The sequence below is a fragment of the Felis catus genome, chromosome A3, assembly GCF_018350175.1.
Source record: "Felis catus isolate Fca126 chromosome A3, F.catus_Fca126_mat1.0, whole genome shotgun sequence".
In the NCBI taxonomy this organism is placed as follows: domain Eukaryota; kingdom Metazoa; phylum Chordata; class Mammalia; order Carnivora; family Felidae; genus Felis; species Felis catus.
Window position 1 is genome coordinate 63247016 of NC_058370.1, and position 21693 is coordinate 63268708.

Here is a 21693-nt window from a genome sequence, read left to right on the forward strand (position 1 = left end):
CTTCTTATTCATGCCATAATAATCGGGAAGGCATTTTTATAGATAGTTCTATGACTTTCAGCAAAAACAAAACAAAACAGCCAAAAACAAAAAAAACACAACATCACCCTCCTTCTTCCATTCTTACCAATCCAGTCTCCTCTTGTTTAGTGCTAAACCCTGCAGCAGGTGGGTCTCCAGAGCAGTTTGCCAGACAGCAGTCAGGGAAAAGGGCTTCAGAGGCCAGGAAGGCCTCAGGTCACAGGCCCATGAGGCAGGAGAGGACCTACACAATATCTAATACTTTAATCTGATACATAAGGAAACAGAGGGTCAGAGAGGTGAAGCAAAATAAAAGTAAATGTCAGAGCTCCTACAGACTCCTCAAAGGCCAGGTAAAACACAAGACCCAGCAGACCTTCCTTTCTACAAAACCATTAACCAGTGAGATATGAAATGTGGCTCCAATACTGGAGGACTAGGAGTCCCTACGTATTTCACAGATACACAGATCTGCTAAGACACAAAATGTCCCAATTTACAATTACTCTCATTTCTAGGTTAATAATTCAGTCTCTGTGCCCAAACCTGGGCAAGGCAGAGAGAGGTACCAAGGAACAAAAACAAACCAAAAAACCCAGAGTGGCTTCTACATGGAAAGAGGTTAAGATTTACTTGGAGAGAATAAGCACTGAGCATACAAATTATGTGATGATACAATAATGATGAATACTAGGATAAGAGGTTTAAGGAACAAATGCTATTCCACTGCCATTCAGAGAGAGAGATGAGCCAGGCTTGAAGTGAACAAAAAGGGAGGAGGGCAGGTCTTCCTTTCCAGCAGTGTTTTAGCAGCCCTCTGCCTGTTTATCTCTCCGTAAGGCAAAGTCAGCCCTCTACTTATCTACAAGGATCCTGGGAAGACAGAGCAGATAGAAATGGGCCTCCAGCCTTGAAAGGGAGTTCCCAGTATTACAATCACAAATGAAGGTAGAGGCCATCTATTGTCTACTGCAAAAACCCCAACTCTACACCAAGGAAAACAAGTTTCTTCAACTCCATAACATGGGCAAGGAGTAACATGGTAATCCTTGAATTATGTAACTTTCGAAGACCAGAAAACAAGGGTCAATATTATTTCTCAATATCACAGGCTTAAAAGGCCTAACTCTTAGAATTTGTACCTCCTACCACCCTTCTTCCCTTTTTAAGACTGGTACAATCCAAAGGTCTCATGAAATATTTTTTAAATGTATAAAACATGTATTTTCCAATTTTTTTACTGTTGGCTGGGTTTTTAAATATCTCAACTACACAAGTCAGCACAGGTCCCTATAGGTGATTTCCACTGCCATGTATTTAAGATTGTATTGTTATTTGCACCTCAATATTTTTCAGAGAAAAGAACGGCATATTTCCCTGAAAAGTTATCTAAGGTGAAATGATTGGAGGAAAGACATATTGAAAGTCCTTCACAATGAAAATAAGCCCCAAATGGGGGGGGGGGGGGTTGCAGATCCTTTTGAAAGCACCCAGAAGAATGAATAAAAGGCAGTGGAGGGGTATCTCTCATGGGTATTAATCCAATGCTGAGATGTGTTGTCAGCAATAGAAGGGGCTCTCTGTCTCAGTGGACACCCTCACACACACAGGTACACACGGGTCCAGAGAGGGGAGAGATCCTTGTCCAAGTGTTGCAGCTGGTCAGTCAGTGGCAGAACTCAGACAGAACCAGGTCTCTAAAATCCAGGGCCTTTGCTCTGTTCAGGACTCCACACTGTGGTCTAGGTTTGGGGCATACTCAGTTTCCTATAGCTTTTCAATTCAAACTTGAAACTCCTTTGTGAAAGGGAATTCAAAGGTACACATACAGAGATATTCTGGTCTGTAGAAAGCCCTAGACAAGCAGGACATATTCGGGGAGCCAGTCAGGGTCCCCTTTAAAGTATAAGTCACTCTGCTCTGTGGTATTTGAACTAAAGGGTGAATGGTCTTAAATGGAAGGCATCATATTTGCAAGGTAGAGGGCTGTGAATCTGCACCCAGCACAGCAGCAGACACATAAAATATCCTGGGTTAAAAAAAAAAAAAACAAACTTGTAAACAAAACATTGTGATGAGCATTATCATTTCTCTTCCAAGATGATGCAACAAGCATAACTGCAACAGGCATCACTTTGGAAAACCCAAATCAGAACTTCTAAGGTTTAAGTCAACAAAGCAGATCAGCAGATACAAGCTTATACTCCCAAATGTGGGAAAAGGGACAAAAATACGAACAATACCCACAGACATCTTACAGAGAGGAAGGAAATGGCAGGTATGTATACATAAGTCAAAGGGAAATAAGCTGTCACTGGGGCTTTTAATCTTCTTATTGTGCAACTCACTTTAGCATGGTCAGAGCAACCTTTGTGGCACTCCTACTAGCTGAAGAATTTCTATTTCACTAAACGCAGACTATCCAAGAGCCTGATTAGACTCTTCCAAGTACGTAAATTAACACCGGCAATGTTATAAAAATAAAGCACTGCCTATCCACTCATGCATACATCCATCTTTTCAGCTATTATCCCAAGTCAAAATAAGCCACTCTTTACCATCACTAGAACTGCAAATATTGCCTAAAATAATAGGCAATCTTTCACTTCCTTCATGAATAATTTTCTCAGAAGTAATTTAAATCAAATGAGTACACTTTTATCAAATTCAGTATTTTTTATTTATTAAAAAATTTTTTTTAGCATTTATTCATTTTTGAGAGACAGAGTATGAGCAGTAGAGGGGCAGAGAGAGAGGGAGACACAGAATCCAAAGCAGGCTCCAGGCTCTGAGCTGTCAGCACAGAGCCCAATGGGGGTCCAAACTCACGAACCGTGAGATCATGACCCGAGCTGAAGTTGGACACTTAACCAGCTGAGCCACCCAGGCACCCCTAAGTTCACTATTTGCTAAAAATCTGTTTTTGGCTCATCTGCCCAGAGTGATTGTGAACATTTTAGGGTAGCATGGGGTTGCCCCTGTACTAGGTTGATGAAACCCCAAACTGGAGTTTTGACTGAACTCCAAGTCTAGGATCCTTCCACTTTATCACAAAAGATGGTCAAGAAAGTTAAGCCAGCTTCTCCATACCTGGTCACAGACCAACCCTGCTACCTACGGCAATGATCTTGCAGATGTGAGCCTGAGAGAAAGGCTGCATCTGATCAAGCCATCCTCACCAGTGCTAGTGGGGACATGACTTCTACATTCTAAAAACAGCCTACACTCAGATCCACCAACTCCGGATCTTCCTCCCTCCTAACTGCTCCTCCTCCCTCCTAATTGCCCAATCACTTACTCAGTGTAGCCACTACTCTTGGCTACACAAAAGGGAGCTGGTTATTTTGGTGTAATAGAAAGAGTACACCCGACACTCTTGACAACCCTATGTTCTTGGGTTCATATCTAGCTCTGTACCTGACTTGCTCTCTGAACCTCAATTTCCTCAACAGGAAAGTGGGGGTGATAACACCTCCTCTCAGAGTCATTGTAAGCAAAACGCCCAGTTCGGTGCCTGGCAAATAGTCAAGGTTCAACAGACGTTGGTGTACTTCCTGCTAACCTCTCTTGCTCAGAATACTCTTTTGCTTGTTTTCTGCATTCCTGGGTCAAAATCTACTTCTCATAAACCTTCTGAATAGCCTAATCAAGTACCAAGTATGAGCCGACTACTGTCTAATTTATTAAAATTGTGTGTGCAGGGGTAGGGGAGGGGTTCTGATAATGTTTAATGTTTAATATCCCAAATTTAATCTTGGTACTCAAAGCGTGATCTATAGACTAACAGCATCAGCATTACCTGGAAGTCTGTTTGAAAGGTAGACCCTCGGGACCCACTCCAGACCTAGTGAACCAGAATTTATGAGATTCCTAAGTGATAGGTTACCTCTTAAAGTTTGAGAAAACTGCTCTATACCACAAATGGACATTCATTCAATAAATCAGAGCCTATTGATTCTCTAAGGAATCAATTGTGGCACTCATGCTATTTGGTGGCACTGGATGAATCTTTATTTGGGTAGAAAGCAACCGTTGACCAAAGCATTTTCCCTGGAAGGGCAGTAAAATGGATACTTTGTGCCTTTTGAGTTTAAAAAAATGATACATTAGGGCTCCTGGGTGGTTCAGTCAGTCAAGCGTCTGACTCTTAATTTCGGCTCAGGTCATGATCTATCGGTTAGTGAGTTCGAGCCCCATGTTGGGTTCTCTGCTGAGAGCACGGAGCCTGCTTAGGATTCTCTCTCTTCCTCTGCTCTCCCCACCCTCTCTCTCAAAATAAACATAACAGAAATAAAAATAAATTAAAAACGATACACTGAGGACACTGGCTTTACGGCAATATTTAAATTATATTAATGTGATCTTTGTTATATAATAAGTGCTTGGAATATAATAAGATGAGCATTCTGATTATACTAATAAATATACTGAAATATACTGATTATACTAACAAATAGCAGGAAGGATACTTTCAAAGTAGTAATTTCTGGTTTCTAGGATGCAACACATAACACTGGTTAGTGATGAGCTTCCATAAATTGAACGTCCTCAACACAGGATGACAAAGTTCTAAGGCACGTCTTTGTTTCTAATGGACGCTGTGATTCTGACCATGTGCCTTTCTCCCCCGCCCCATCAACCTGCTGAAACATTTTTCAGTTCTTTCCAGTTATGTGTGAAAGTACAATTTCTAAATGCTCCTGAAAGTAAAAAATTTACGACCCAAATTCCTAAAATGAATCACCAAAATGCTGGATCCAAGAGACTGGTAACTTTGTGTATCAGGAAACAAAAACCAATCTGAGTGAGTCATCTCTGTGATCAGAGATAACAACACAGCCACAGCCAGAGCTTGGCGCAAACAAATGGCTACAGCAATCGTATGCCAGCATCTCGTGTTTAATGGTTTCTCACATTAGAACGCATCAGTCAGCTCTGTGAAACCAGGAAGTGGAACCCAGGATGCCACATAAATAACAAACACATTCTCCTGAGTTTGGTGTATCTTACCATTCAGCTCTAAGTCTATTTCCATTTTGGTAGATAAATAAAAATGAAAGTGCTATTTTATCAAGAGGCAAACAGAAAGGTAAAAGCTAAGTAATATGACTGTGCTTCTGAAATGTTTCAAAAGAAAATTTCAATACTTTTTTGGAAGCCTATTTCTTGATGCCTTTGATTGAAAATGAAAAAGGTGATAAGAAGTTGGCAATGCCTCAAAAACTCTAACAGAGAAAGGGGTAATAGGCTCTAGAAGTAGGAAAGCCTGCTGTCATCTGATTCCATGTATAATCCATATGCATGGCTCTTTGTCAGGTGCCCCAAGCTTGAAAGAGAAGTTGAGCAGGAAATGAATTTGTGCCACGCAGCACTGCCCTCTAGATGCTACCCCTCGCACCCACTAGCAAACCCCTTTGGAGTGAAGAGACAAATGTTCTCTTCAACACCTTGAACAGGGGATATAACACCGGGACCGAGCCTGCCCCATGCTGGCCAGGCTCAACACAGGGCTTACTGCAGATACCCAGGCTATGGTTTTTAAAAGCAGGTATCTCCGATCACATCCGTTAGCAAGCAGAGTGCCAAGGAAACATTACTTAAACAGTGGATATGGACTTCCGCACCCAAGACAGAGGCACCTTCCTCTGAAACGTTGGAGACCACCTGGGGGCAATGGCAATAACCCTCAGGCCCCTGCTTTGACAAGACCACCCCCCAACAAAGTAAAAAAAAAAAAAAATCTGTAGTTTCTGAAATAAGAACAAGTTATAATACCCCATAAGGCCCCCATACCCACCCCATTATTTCCAGGAAACACATGCTACCTCATAATGAAGGGAATGAAAGGTGCCATGCTGAGAGTGGAATAGGTGCCGTCCATCGGGGAAGGGTAGAGTCTCCCCAACACCAGCAGTAAGAGAAACATGCTTGGATGACGGTTTAGTTCTCCTGCATCACTGAAAAAAATTATTGTACATAAAATATTTAAAATTTAAGAGGTGCAGTACTTTCTTCAAACATTTTTCTCATTAAATAATTCTGAATATCAAGTGAGACTCCCTATGATCAGAAGATAGCTTTCCTTCTCTTCCCTCCGTTTACCTCATGTTTTCCTAATGTGCAAATAAGGAAGAGCTACCGGCAAAGCCATGGTTTGGGCTTTTGCACACGACTCTTCTCAAAGCTAACTGTTAATTTGCGTCTGTGTTTTGATTTGAGCTGTTCATACAGTAGAGAGGTGGCTGTTCCAGAATATGCAATGTGAAACGTTCAACAGCCAAATGTACTTATGAAAGCTTGAACAGTCCCTTACTGGGGCCAGAAAAGCCTGTCTGTACAAATTACTCATGTGAGGAAATGTATCATAAACAGAAGTAAAATTCATTGATGTTACTTTGCTTTCCCATTACGGATAATTAGTATGAATTCATATCAAGTGCAAACACTGCTAGAAGAATAAAAAAGCCCATGTTCTAAGATGTCCATTCTAACAATTCCACCATCAGTACAGAATGTGATTGAAAGCACAATGGTAAACTTTGCTATCTGCCCTGATCGGACTGGAAGCCCTCTGAATGGCTTCATTTTATGTTTCCAGGGTCACTGACCACCTTTGCTCAGGTGGGCTGGTACCATTTCTGATCACAGGTGACCAGATTAGTCAGCTATTTGCTTAAGGTCACAATGGTCAACTGTAGCAGGCCAGTAAGAAAAAAATGGCAGGTGTTTGTGACAGCAAACTCAGTACGTAAACACACAGATTTTTATTTTTTTTAACTTTTTTTTTTTAATTTTTAAGTTTATTTATTTATTTTGAGAGAGAGAGAAAGAGAGAGAGAAACAGAGAGCACGAGCAGGGGAGGGGCAGAGAGAGAGGGAGACAGAATCTGAAGCAGGCTCCAGGCTCTGAGCTGTCAGCACAGAGCCCGATGTGGGGCTTGAACCCACCAACCATGAGATCATGACCCAAGCCAAAGTCAGACACTTAACTGAGCCACCCAGGCACCCCACCCCCCTTTTTGATAGTACCATCCTGCCCGGTGTGAAGGGGCATCTCACTGAGGTTTTGGTTTGCATTTCCCAGATAACCAGTGATGCTGAGCATCTTTCCATGTGTTTATTGGCCATTTGTAAACACATAGATTTTTAAATATCATGGGAAGAAAATGATTTCTAGAAGAAATCACCATGTGCTTCTAAGAAGCTGGTTCCTGAAAAAATAGTATTACATTTGATAAGACAATATAAAACAGGATTTTAAAAATATAAAATATAGTATAAAAACAGGATTTTATACAACTTTTCAGGTACAGGAGTACTGCAGAGAATCTGGCAACATAATGTAATAAAGAAGTAGTTTTAAAAAACCCAGCTATGTTACAAGGAAGGAGGGGATTAAATACTGTTGCCTGGAGGGAAAAAGTCTCGATGAATGAAGTAATTCACTCCCTCGATCTTACTGTGTCCCACCCTATTCTCTTACCTGTCCACAGTATTAGCTACAGCTTCCAGCTGCTGGAGAAGAAAAGGATAGAGTTCTGGGAAACGAGAAAAAAATTCGCTTCCTGTCATTCTGTAGAGGGAAGAAAAAAAAAATTACTATCATTTATTTCCTCTGATTTAATGATAAAGCTTCTTTATTCTATTTAAAGAAAGATAACCAAGATCATGCACGTGGATATTTAATGAAACAAAAGTTAAGAACAAAACCTTACCTTAAGAATTTAACAATCAAACAAAACATTTAATTTTGATTTTGGAAGTGCTCTTAACACATGGACCTTTCTCTCAAAATTTAAGATTATGTATATTCACAAATATTTGATATTAAATTCTGTTGGGGAAGAAATAGGTAATTTGTGCAAATGCTGTTTCCACAACTGACGTGGACTATGAATAGAGTCAACACCTGGTTGGCTGAGGTTGACTTGGCTTCCATAATAAGGACAGATCTAGAACAGGTTTCTCCAAGCTGGCACCGGTGACATTTTGGACCAGACAATTTTTTGTTGTGGGGTACTGTCATGTGACGGTAGCATGTTTAGCAGCCTCCATGGCTTCTACCCACCAAATACCAGTAATACAATACCACCTCACCCCCGCCCAGTTATGACAATCAGAAATGTCTCTGGACAATGTGAAATGTATCCTGAGGGGCAAAATGGTCCCCAGTTGAAAACCACTGGTCCGGAGTATGGGTATCAGAAGCACAGACTTGGCGTGTATGGTTCTGGATACCCAATCCCAGCTGACTCCTGTGAGGATTACCTTTCCATCTTTATACTCTTGAATTCTGACAAGATCATTCAATCGGGTTTCACAAATGCTTATACTCATGTAACCCACACTCCTATGAAGACTCATAAAATTTCCATCATCTCAGAAAGTTAGCTTGTGCCCTCTCCCAGTCAACTCTCAATACCCAAAACAACCAATGATTTGATTTCTATTACAATTTGGTTTTGTCTATTCTAGAATTTTGTATAAATGTAGTAATACACAACCTAAGTTTTTTGCGTCTGAGGCCTTTTTCAGTCAGCATAAAGTTTATCCATGGTATTTGATGCAACAATAGTATGATTCTTTTTTTGTTGAGTAGTATTCCGTTGTATGAATATACAGGTTTGTTTACCAATTCTCCTCTCAACAGAAATGGGCTATTTCCATTTGTAGGCTATTATGAATAAAGCTGCTAGGAACATTCTTATACAAGGCTTTTGTCAACATCTGTTTTCATTTCCCTTGAATAAATATCTGAAAATAAAATTTCAGCATATCTAACATTCTAGGAAACTGACAGTTTTCCAAAATAATTATAGCATTTATATTCCCATCAACAATAAACAAGAGTTCTAATGACCCTACATCCTTTCCAACTTTTGCTGTTGTCTTTCTTTTTTTTCACATTAGCCATCCTAGCCGGTATATAGTAGAATATCCCTGAGACTTTGACTTACATTTCCTTGATGACTAATGATGATACTGAACACTCTTTATGTGCTTTGGCTATTGATATGGTCTTTTGTCAAGTATCCAAGATTTTTGTCTATTTTTATATTAGGATGCTTGTTTCTTTTGCCATACAAGTGCATTACATGTACTTTTTCTTAGTTTGTGGCTTGCCAATTTATTTTAATAATGTCTTTTGATGAGTAGAAGTTTTCAGACCAATAACTGAATCAATTTTTTTCTTTTATGATTCATGCTTTCTATGGCTTAAGGAATCTTTGCCCATCCCAATATCACAAAGATATTCCGTTTTCCTCTAAACGTTTTATACTTTTAGCTTTTATCTTGAGGTCCATGATCCATCTTAAATTAATTTTTGTGTATGGTGTGAGGTACAGGCAGGTTCTCTTTTTCTCTTTTTCAGATTTATTTTTTTTTATAGTTGACATACAATGTTACACTAGTTTCAGGTGCAAAATTCTTTTTTCTTTTCTTTTTTTTAATTTTTTTTTCAACATTTATTTATTTTTGGGACAGAGAGAGACAGAGCATGAACGGGGGAGGGGCAGAGAGAGAGGGAGACACAGAATCGGAAACAGGCTCCAGGCTCTGAGCCATCAGCCCAGAGCCTGACGCGGGGCTCGAACTCACGGACCGCGAGATCGTGACCTGACTGAAGTCGGACGCTCAACCGACTGCGCCACCCAGGCGCCCCAACAAAATTCTTTTTCTTCTACATTGGTGTATCATAATTTTAATAGGGAGATGCCGTAAGAAAAGATACAGGCCTTAAATAGGAGAGATGCACCAAGTTCATGAACAAGAAGACTCAATATTTTTTTTTAAAAAAAGATTCAATATTATAAGGAGGAAATTCTCACCAAATTCAATGTAATTCCAATAAAAATAATAATTGTGCATGTGTATGTGTGTAACTGGACAAGCAGGTTTTAAAATGTATATAGATGCATCAAGGGCCGGTGGTTGCAAAGATAATCTTGAAGAGCAAGGAGGGAGGACTCACCTAACCAAGTAGTGAGAAATATTATAAAACTTTAGTAATCAGGACACTGTGGTGACAAGTAGGCCCAAAATCAGAATCAAGAGCACGGGAGCAGACACGCATATGCACGAGAACTTGACTTTTGAAAGGGCTGGTGCCACAGATGGTGGTACTGTAAAGATCACCAGGGCTCTGACAACCAAGTATCCACACAGACAAGATGAAAACTGGATCCCAACCTCCCACTACATACAGAATTAAATCCTTGAGAATTCAAAACTTAAAAGGCAAAACTGCCAAACCCATTAAGAAAACTGTAGAGAATAGAATTTATTAAACAAGACCCAAAAGCATCAACTAGTAGGAAAAATTTCTATATTCAACTGCATCAGTTAATAGTTTTTAAAATTTTTACACCAAAAAAAGAAAACAAAGCACAAATAAAAACACAAAATAACTCATGTACAAAGCACTTTTGACAGAGGAGTAGTATCAAACATTATGGAATAAAAGAGACTAAGAGACTTAACTGACTTTTGAGGCCAAAAAAAGACTAAACACAACTTGTGGCCTTTGGATCCTGATTCTAGCAAACTAATTATAAAAAGACATTTCTCTTTTTTTTCTTTTAATTTTTTTTAATGTTTATTTACTTTTGAGAGAGAGAGAGAGAGAGAGAGAGAGAGACAGAACGTGAGTTGGGGTAAGGGTATCGAGAGAGGGAGACAGAATCTGAAGCAGACTCTAGGCTTAGAGCTGGCAGCACAGAGCCTGATGCATGGCTCGAACTCATGGACTGTGAGACCATGACCTGAGCTGAAGTCGGCTGCTTAACCAACTGAGCCACCCAGGCACCCCATAAAAAGACATTGCTAAGACAATTAGCAAAAGTTGAAGATCAAGGAATTATTAACTTTGTCAGATGTGATAATAGTATGGTGGTATTTCTTTTTAAACTCTTATCAAATCAGTCATGCATCCTGAAGTATTTACAGGAAAAAAAAATGACACAATGTCTGTGACCTCCTTCTCAGGACAAGAAATGGACAAATTAAGATTGGCACAATGTTGGGGGTGCCTGGGTGGCTCAGTCGGTTGAGCGGCCGACTTCGGCTCAGGTCATGATCTCGTGGTCTGTGAGTTCGAGCCCCACGTCAGGCTCTGTGCTGACAGCTCAGAGCCTGGAGCCTGTTTCAGATTCTGTGTCTCCCTCTCTCTGACCCTCCCCCGTTCATGCTCTGTCTCTCCCTGTCTCAAAAATAAATAAAATGTTAAAAAAAATTAAAAAAAAAAAAAAAAGATTGGCACAATGTTGATAAGCGTTGAAGTTAAGTGCTGGATGTGCAGGGGTTAAACTATTCTCTTCTTTTTAAATATTTTAAAAATTCCCATAATAAAAAGATTTTAAAATGATGGAAGTAAACATTTTATTTGCCAAGCCACAAATGGAGAGAAAATGTGTAATGCATGTAACCGAGAGTTATATAGTTAGTATTAGAGTATGTGAAGAACTCCAGTGAAACCAGTAAGTTAAAAGACAAACAACTCAATATAAAAATGGTAAAACCTGTTAAAACATAATTCAGAGAAAATAAACATTAGTGGCCAATAAACATAAGATGCTCAATCATACTGAGCAATTGGCAAAGACTGAAAAATCCAATATCAAGTATTGGAACTCTTAGACACTGTCGATGGAAACAAAAATTACTACAACAATTTTAAGAATAATCTGGCATTTTCTTGGAAGCCATGGATGTGTTTAGCCAGTGATTCACAAATGCTATTTCTAGGTAAATGGCCTAATAAACTCTTGGACATGGGCACCAGAAGGCTCGTACAGCATATGCATAGCAGCCATATGTCTATCAATAGCAGAGTGATTAACTGTACACTCACACAATGGGTTACTGTAGAGCAGTAAATCTCAATGAACTACAGATGTATCAACAGATGTATCTCAGGAACATAATGTTAAGTGAAAAGAGCAAGTTAAAGAAGAATACAAGCAATATAATCCTTCTATGCAGTTTACAAGAAAGCACTCAATAATACATTGCTTAGAGAAATAAATTTAAGTGATAAAAAAAATGAAAAGCAAAGAAGTAAGTAAAATAAAATTGGCAAAAGTAATCAATCACTTCTCCATGGGGGAAAAGAAAGGAGATGGAATTAGGAAGGAATATATAAGGGGCTTCAAAAGAAATGCTCCATTACTTATACCCCTAAAAGTGTTTGTTGCATAGTTACTTACTCTTTATAGCTTATACACACTATATAAATTTTCTTTTGTACCTATTTCACATTCAGTAAAACCAATTTTTTTATAAATAAGAGAAAGTCTTTACTCCCTTCCAAATTATAGATCATTTATTGGACATCTGTGCAAAAATATGCTCATTTTTTTTAATTAGATATTTTTGTGGAAAAAAATAACAAACACAAATGTTAAAAAAAAAAACCCACAGACACACTAGACCCCTCAGTGTCTCTCCTCACAGACAACTACGCAAAAGCATCTCTGCTTTCCTTTTAAAAAATTTGTTTATACAAGTACCTACTTTCAGTTTAGCCCTTTTCCCCCCAGCAAATACGCATATTATACATACAGTCATGCCCCTTGATTTTTTTTTTTCATTTAAACTCTACCTGAGAAATCATTCAATATCAGGCACACTGTTCTATTTCTTTCCATTCAATGGCTGCAGAGTAATCCATTGTATGTTGACTGTAATTGATTTCAAACCTGAATGATAGGCTTTTTGGTTGTGAAGTTACTTTTACAAACAATGACATGTAAATTTCCTTGTTAATAAATTGCAAACCTGGGGTTTGCAGGGTCAGTGTTTTATCAGGGAGACCACAAAAACATTCCGCTACAGGCCACTGTTACATTCTATAGTACCTCTAAGCAAAACTGGTCAGGAAACTCCTCAGTTTCCATTTTTAGTGGTCACTTAAAACTTTATATGAATTAAATATTGAAATCCCTGCATACACTAGCCCATACAGAATCTCTCCATCTATACCACAAGGCCTGGTGGATATGTCTTCTTGAGGAATCAATATTTCCAGGGGAGTAAGCCACTCCTTAATGGTCTGATATCTCTTGGTTGTGTCAGAAAGAGAAATATTCTCATGTAAGCAGACCATATGATTGCATCACCATGATCTAGAAATTGCCTTGGTAAATAACTGGCTCTGCTGACCACAAATACTGCCAGAGAAAAGGGTCGTGGAGCTACTATTCTCAAACTATAGTCATTGTTTTCATTGAATTAAAACTAATTGTTCCAAACAGCAAATTACCTCATTCAGTTACCTTAGCAGGTATTTATCAACTTGTCTATGTTGCAGAATATATGAAGAAGGTACGTTATTCAAAGTTAAACATTTGGTGAATGTTTTAAGTAACAGTTTTGTTCTTAATAACTTGCTGGGTTTTGACTACATCTTTAGAAAAATATTCTGTTTAAAATTATTGCGCCATGCTTGATGATGTAGGACTCTGAAGCACCAATTGTGCATCTGACAGGGTTTAAGAAAAACTGAAATTATTTTCTAAGGAGAATTCTGACCTTGCTCAGGTACTCTGAGCACACAGGAATTGCTTTCTATTCTAGCATTCTCAGACTTCTCGAAACTTGTTAAGAAAATGTCAACTCTATTTCTGACCAGGGCTCCAATTCACTGCAAATGCAGAAGAGTTGAGTACTCACCGGGTTAGCATCATCTCAAGTCTGCATCAGCCAAGGGCTACTAAAGAGTTGGCTAAATGTGTACAGAGTGCTGCCTGAAGGATATGCATTATAACAATTCTCATGTATTATAAAACAGAGCCTCAAGAGGTATGGTGTAGGAGGATATCAGAATTGTCTAAGGGGCTAATTTAAACTTCACTCACTACTGATTCTCAAACGCCTACGGTTCATGGGCACCTCATAGGTTTTGCGCTGCCTGTAACCTATAGCTTTATTTTAAAAGGCCCAAATCACGAGACTGTTTCAGTTCATATGTGAATCCAGGAACATGTGAGTCTTACCTCTCATTTCTACTTCATCAAACCTGTAGTATGATCATATTTTTCTCAGGAAAGTAGCAAATATTTTAAGTACCTACACACTTCATGTTAAGCACTGTGCTAGGTCCTATGGAAGATAGTAACAATATGAGATAGTCACTGCTCTTGGGGCTTAAGATCTGGTTAGGAAGACAAGACACATGCATAGACTACAACTAACAAGGTAGGGCAAGGCAGTTGAAGGGTCAAATAACTGAAGCTTACAGTAACAGTGGAGTTGGGAAAGATATCACTGGGAGCCGGAGAGGTTAGGGAATGGTTTGTGGGAAACGTGGAAACCAAGACGAGTCCTGAAAAATTGGTAAGAATGGATTAAAACGGAGAGAAAACAGTATGGAGAGGGTGGGTAAGTACAGGATCCCACTGGGTAGATACACTGGCTGGATGAATCGAGGAATTCAATGACATGTGAAGGTAGAAAAGACAGGACGGCATACAAGTTTTTAGAAACGTTAACGCCAGACTAAGCAGCTTTGCCTGTGTCTTAGAGGCATCGAAAGTTTCTGAACAGCAGAGAGATATGTCAAGAGAAGATAGGCTGGACTAGAGAGAGGGTAGAACACGGTGACCCAATGGACCCACTGGACATTCACTGAATGTATCTTTTCACCTCAACCAGAGCATAAATATCTATAGGTAAGAGACCATATTCATACCTCCTTGCATCGCTCTTCCTACAAACCACAATTCTATGTAAACACTGGATGATTGGTAAATATTCTGGCCATGAATGAGTAAGTCGTATCAGCCAGAGAAGAAAAACATTCTAATATAGATGTCCTCAAACCTACGCTTTATGAATTTTTTCTTTTCTCTGGGACTGAAACCCACCCAACTGACACCTAACTACCCAACCAACTTCAACACAATTTATCCTAATCAAGGAGAAAAGGAATTATTACTAAGATGGTAACAAATTAAAAATTTCTTAAAGTGAATCACTAGCTGTATCTAAGGACATTCAAAATCATGATCTGAATTAATAAACTGAGTATCCTGCCAGGGCTTGAAATTTCTGAAACACAAATATATAAAGCTTGTCTCACTCATTTGCAAACAGTTCAATTCTAGTTCACCCATATAAGAAAACAGGCCGATAGGTCATCTCCACAAATATAGCAAGGCCTGGGGGTAAATTCTCCAGTGACAGGCATTTTCAAACCTGTTCATCTCTGTGGCCAGAAACTAGCCTGGCAACTTTATGGAAACAAAAGAAGCAATGACCAAAAAGGAAAAACAGAATCTCTGTAAATTCAAGCTTCTAGGAAGACAAAAGGAGACCACCAAACACCAAAAACAGACAGACAAAGGTGAAAACAAAAAAGCTGGGATAGAGAGTAAGAAGAAAGCAGCTTTAACCTTGGGACTGTCAGACTCTACAAAAGGGGAGTTATTCCCCATCTCGTCAGGTAAGAACTATGCAGGCACGACCCCTGAGAGGCCCTTGGGGAAACACAGGAGCTCCTTGAGGGAATCCACTTGCCCAGCACCAGGAATAAGGTGCCAAGAGCACAGAGTGGTTGTGAGCTGCCCCAGGGCACTGCTCCTCCGATTCACTGAGTGGTAGGCTCTCCCAGAGCCCAGCCCGGGCTATGAACAAAGCAGGCAGGCAACAGAGGTTTACTGAATGAAAGGAAATGCCTGCCCAGCACTGTTTTGTTTTATTTCAAAAGCTTTTTAAAAATTAGTCTAGCCCTACTTGTTCATTGGGGAAAAATTAGATAGTAAAGGGTAATGCAAAGAAAAATCTGAAAACCACCACAAACTCACCACTCAAATATAGCGGCTGGTCTATTCTGTTGTCTGTCCACCTACACCTTTCTCCTCCTCATACATTCTTCTATAATCTGCTTTTTAAGCTCAACACTGTTTCAACAACACTGTTCCATGTCAGTATGAACCCATCTGAATATAGTAGCCTCAGTGTGGTATACTCTCTGTGCTTTCCCTACATTCGAACATACATCTTGGGCACTGACCCAGACACCGGCCCAGAACAACTCGTCCCCATCCTGCTAAGCCACATGTGGAAGGCAGTCCTGACTCCAGCTACCTTCGGAGCTTCCCTTGGCCTGCGCATTCCACATCCAATTTTGGTAACGCCAAGGGTCTAGTTTTTGAGAGCCTCTGAGCTTTCGCTGTTTTGGCGGGCTTTGAATCCCCCCTGCCATCTAACAGCCACGGAAAATCTCAGTTGAATCAAGCTTCTCTATCTCTTAGAGACCCTGTCCTAAGATCTGCCACACGTACGGAAGTTGAAATGCCAGAAACACATGCTTCTGAGCTTAACAAAAGCATCCTGATAAAAATGATGATGCAATGAAAAGAAGAATTTGGTGAAATGTGCTACAAGTAAAACGGAGTTATCTCCATCCCCTAATTCCTACATACAGATCCCCTATCATTCTGAATCATCTCAGGAACAGGGATCAAGAGAGTAATGTGCAAAGGTATAAAGAGAGAAAGCTTGCAAAGGCAAGCAAAAACATGCAGAATAAGGAACTCCATAGTAAACAGCAGCAAAGGCATAGCTTGTGCCTGGTTTTTAAAAAAACAGGACTTATTCACAGGCCATGGAGTAAACACCATAAACCTGGTTTCATTAGATGAAAACAAACGCTGAAGGCAAAAGCCTGGTGGTTTTCAGTCGGTTTTTCAAATGGGAACCCAATAAACTATTAAAACCTAGCTACTCCCCAGATTCTGGCCTATAAAACCACTCTAGAAGAGAGAAAGCAGCTCAGGGCCTGTGTCTCCTTGCCACGGTGATTGCTGATAAAAAGAACAAGCGCATCTTAAGAAAAACAGTACCCCCAAATGGAAACAAACCTACAAAGAAGACAAAGCACACACACATTTCAAAGGATGGGCAAATGCAAACTAATAAAACAGAAACAGCTAATAAAGAAGAAATCTGGGCTCGGAACCCTACCAGGAGGACCATCCATCTCTGACTCTGTTCCTAGAATCCTCTCTCCGCCACTGAGCGGGCCTGACACCACCATTTCTCCTTCGAGTAGTGGTCATTTAAACAGAATGAGTGATTGGACCGAACAGATGTCAGAGGCCCCAAGGTCAGAATCTCACACCCAGCAAGCACTTGTGATCCTTGCCATGGTTCCACCAGGAAGTCCTGTTACTAAATTTCAGGCAAACCATGACGGAAATTAAAGGAAAGGCATCTTCTTCAGGGCCTCTGCTCTGAGTGCACAGACTCTGACCAGGTCTCCTGCCAATCTCATGTCTCTTCCTATCCTCCGTAGATAGCCATGAAATGCTTGGACTTCTTGAATGTTTCCCTAATCCTTCCCTTCGGGAGCTGCTTTCCAGGTGGAGAATCTCCTTAAGCCCAAAGTCAGCCATCACTATACTATACACACGGAGGGAAGTGGAAGAGCCCTGCCGTTCTCCTTGTAGGAATCCCTGGCCCAGTGGTGGACCTAAAAATACATTGCTACCCATCACACAGCCAGATGATCAGTAAACACGCATCTCCTGAATTCCTTGTGTGTGCAAGGTCCCATCTGGGCAGCTTACACGGATTTTTTTTTTTTTACACTAGAAATTTTTTTCTTGGGAAATGCTCTTTTTTAAATCCCATCATCTATAAAATCTCAGAATCGGTCCACCTTCAACAACTAATTTGATAGTCACTTTCTAAACAGTTTGTGGTAGACTGTTCACAAAGATGGCCAGCAATAATTCCTACTACCTGCACTACATGTACATGCCTCCCTCCCTTCAAGAGGTAGGGCCTATTTCCTCTCCCTGTGACTCTAGACTAGATCAACTCAACAGAGGGCAGCGGAGGTGATGCTGTACCAGTTCCGCCTCAAGCTTCAAGAGGTACACCAGCTTCTGCAGTCACCATCTTGAAGACTTGACTTCTGTGCTACCCACACCTCCCCCTGCCCGGTCATTTACTCCCCAGCTGAGGTTCCAGACGTGTGAATGGGAAACCATCTGGGTTCCTCTAGTCCCAGCTGAGGTCTCAGAGAATGCAGTCACCTGAGTGATCCAACGTGACACCACATGGTGAAGCTCAACCAGCCGAACCCAGCCAAAACCACTGAACCGTGAGAAATGATGAGCTGTACTTGAGTCCACTATATTTCGGGGTGTTGGTTATGCAGCAACAGGTTACTAAAACACGGGACCGAGTTAGACTCTGTGGAAAAGGTAATACTAAATAAAAGGGATGCTGACATCAAGGAACATACAATCTAACCTGATTACTATAGTTATTCTCTCACAGCTCTGGCAGCCAGAAAACTGCATCAATAACATGGCCCAAAGTCAAAGTGCCAGCAGGGCACCTCCAGAGGCTCTAGAGGAGACCCTGATTCTCACCTCTTCTAGCTTCTGGCAGCTGCTGGCCTCCCTTAGCCAGTATCTGCGTGGCTCCAATCTCCAACTCTGTGGCCACACTGCATTCTCAGACCTGTCTCACACTGTCTCTCAGACCTGTGCCTGCCTTCCTCTCATCCATGATTGCACTAGAGCCCACCCCAACAATCCAAGATAATCACCCCACTGCAAGATCCTTAATTTAATCACATTGACACAGACCTCTTGTCTTTACCAGGTAACACTTACAGGTTCCAGGGATTGGGACTCATGGGTGGGGGGATTATTCTGCCTATCTATCACAACCGCCAAAATATAAAAGCTAAAGTACTAAGGGGAAAGAATGAACATAAATGATTTATTCCAAGGCAGTGGTTTTCCAAATCTCAAAGCAAAGGACAACTTTTTTCAAATATAATTCCTGTATTTGAAACAAAACAAAACAAAACAAAACGAATCCAGAACTGTTCTGGTTGAAGCAGGCTTGAGGTGAGTGATGATCACCTTGGCCTCCCTCATCCTTAGCAAGCACAGGCCCTGATACACCTCTGTGGACTTGAGAGGCACACTTTACAGTCTGAAGGCTTTAGAAGACGAAGTCCACATTCCTCACCCCCTTCCTTCCTATTATCCCCATTGTTCCAACCTCTTTAGCTAAAGAAGCACACTCCGTGCACCACCGCTCACCATTCCCTACAATACCGTTGCTTTATCAAACATGTTTCAACTCTGTCTCCTCTCACTAGGAAGTTCGCTCCTTGAAACCGAAAGCTGTCTTGTTTCTTCTCCAACCCCAACACCTAGAGTGGTGCCGGCACCTAGGAGGCACTCAGGAAATACCTGCTGCCTTCTGAATGTTTTCTCAGGGCTCCCTCCACAAATCGTGCCCCCAATTAACAATGGGCTATCTTCTTTTCAACCACAGGAGTCCTATCCCCATCAGGCTGACTCTATAAACCGTGCAGAATTACAGACATTCTTATTTGATAATTCTAAATTTTTTTTTAATTTTTATTTATTTTTGAGACAGAGGGAGACAGAGTGTGAGTGGGGGAGGGGCAGAGAGAGAGGGAGACACAGAATCTGAAACAGGCTCCAGGCTCTGGGCTGTCAGCACAGAGCCCGATGTGGGGCTCAAACCCACGGACCGTGAGATCATGACCTGAGCTGAAGTCAAACACTTAACCGACTGAGCCACCCAGGCACCCCCTTATTTGAAAATTCTAAAGAGCATCATATAAGCATTAATCCCCTAGTTAAGCATATGCACTCAACATGCAAACAGTTCAAACAGTGCTGAAACTGCCTCATCCAAAACGCGAGCAAGAAATCACCTAGAAATTTCTTTTACTCATTAACAATATACTAATTTAGCATAAGGTCCAGTATTTCAAAGTAAGTTTTCTGGTTTCTATCCCTGTAATACTTTTGTTCTTTTAACTTTTTCAAGATCCTACTCTAAACTTTATAGACATTTTCACTAAGGCTAGTATTAATTGGCCAGTTTGTATCATTAAAATGAAGGGAAGGTGCCAACAGAGTTCCAGCCTTCAAGGAACATATTAGAACTAGAAGGACTCTCAGAGAAGTCTGTTATTCTGATCATTTAATCTCACAGATGAGGAAACTGATGTCCAAAGGAATTAAGGGAGTCTCCCAAGATCAAAATACAGGTTGGGAGGAAAGTGCAGGCCTAGAACCCAATTCTCTTGTTCTGCAATCTAGCCCCCAGACTTTTCAGGGTTTCTATTACACAGGGAACCCAACCATCCCTGTGCGAGTCATCTGCATAACAAGCAGAGGACCCCGTGGCCCAGACAAGCCAGTTTTCAAAGGAGTGCATGTCCCGCCATTGGGTCAGACAGCCATCTCTCCATTGCTGTCAATCAGCCTGGTCAAGTTAGATTAAGGTTCCCAACTTGAGCTTCCACTCCCATGCACTGAGCCAGGCCCACCCACCGACTTTAAAGGGAGTAGATGAACAGGCAAACTGCCAGCTAAACTAATCTTTCAAAATCTATCCATCTGCTCCTACAAAGCATTTTCAGAGATCACGGGACGACAGATCTTCCATTTATTTGGTCTAATAAGTCTCAAGTCTCTCCTGTATTCAAATTAAGAGAATCTTACTAACACATTATAACAATACCTCTAACCACCCTCCACGCAACCCCCAAATCAAAAACAAAAATAAAAACCAAAAAAAACTAACTCTCATGCAAATCAAACCAGAAAAGAGGATATAAGAGGGCATGGACTTATGTAGGCTCAATGCTTCTTTTTCCCCAGTGAACCCATGTTGTTTGTAAATTTGTGAGTGCTTAGGTCAAGGCTTATTTACAAGGAAAACAAAAACAAAAACATTTAGAAAAAACAAGTAGTCACCAGGCAAATGTTACACTCCCAATTAATACACAATGTCCACAACTAAGTATGTTACGATGTCCGATGTACATTCTCCCAAATTCATACAGAGAAAGAATGAAATAAGACTCAGAACACAAAGTGTGATTTTCTTCTGCTGCAGAAGTATGGAAAAGAGTCTCCATTTGTGGCTGTCCATCCCAGACTGCAGGATTTAGTCTTCTCTCTGAGCAGCTGCCTGGAAGTACTCAAAAAAATGGGATAATTTTCAACAGATTGGCTGGATCTCCAGACAGAGAGGAGAAGCCAGCACTTGGCAGAGTTGCGAAAGGAACATTTTGGACATCTTAGCCATTTGTTTTTTGGAGAGCCAGAAAATTAATCTGGAATAAGTATAACTCATTATTGTTATTATTATTAAAAACCCTAACCTCTGGCTCCTGGGGTTGGCAGCAGGAAGCATGATGGTTTCTATAGAAATGCAAATGAAATTTATTAAACTAGACATTCCAAGATCAGGATCCTGTGTTTGGTGTTCTCACGAATGCTGGTTTTTTTTAAAGTACTCTGAAGTTACTAGGCTGCCATCTCTTTACAGACCCTGGAAAGCCATCTGCCTGGCCCTGGGAGTAGCCTGTACGTTGAGATCACACAGAGGCAGACTTTCAACACGGCTGGGAGCGATTCCCTTCCATGCGTGTTTCCCTTTACCAGCCAGACCCAAAATCCTTCAAAGGCTGAGACTGTGTTTGCTACTTCAACTGTATCTCCTACAGCACCTAGTAGAGGAGACAGACATAGCATACACTTCCTATATTTTAAAAAATAAATGAAGGACTAAGTCATGTCTCTTTTCTTCCCTTCTTTTAAGTTATATCCTATTGATTACAATTAATGTATACTTTTTTTAAAAAAAATCAGACAATAC

The 21693-nt window shown here is 40.6% G+C and overlaps 1 protein-coding gene across 8 annotated transcripts in view; it reads right to left on the reverse strand.

The window, feature by feature from the left end:
• THADA (THADA armadillo repeat containing) overlaps positions 1-21693 on the reverse strand; it is a 332244-nt gene that overhangs the window by 177891 nt on the left and 132660 nt on the right. For all 8 annotated transcript variants that reach the window (XM_045054143.1, XM_045054144.1, XM_006930069.5 and 5 more), the window contains 2 exons: positions 7505-7594; positions 5847-5978 (listed from right to left, as the gene is read on the reverse strand). In XM_045054143.1, coding sequence (XP_044910078.1) covers positions 5847-5978; positions 7505-7594 — 222 coding nt within the window. The remainder of the gene's footprint in view (positions 1-5846; positions 5979-7504; positions 7595-21693) is intronic.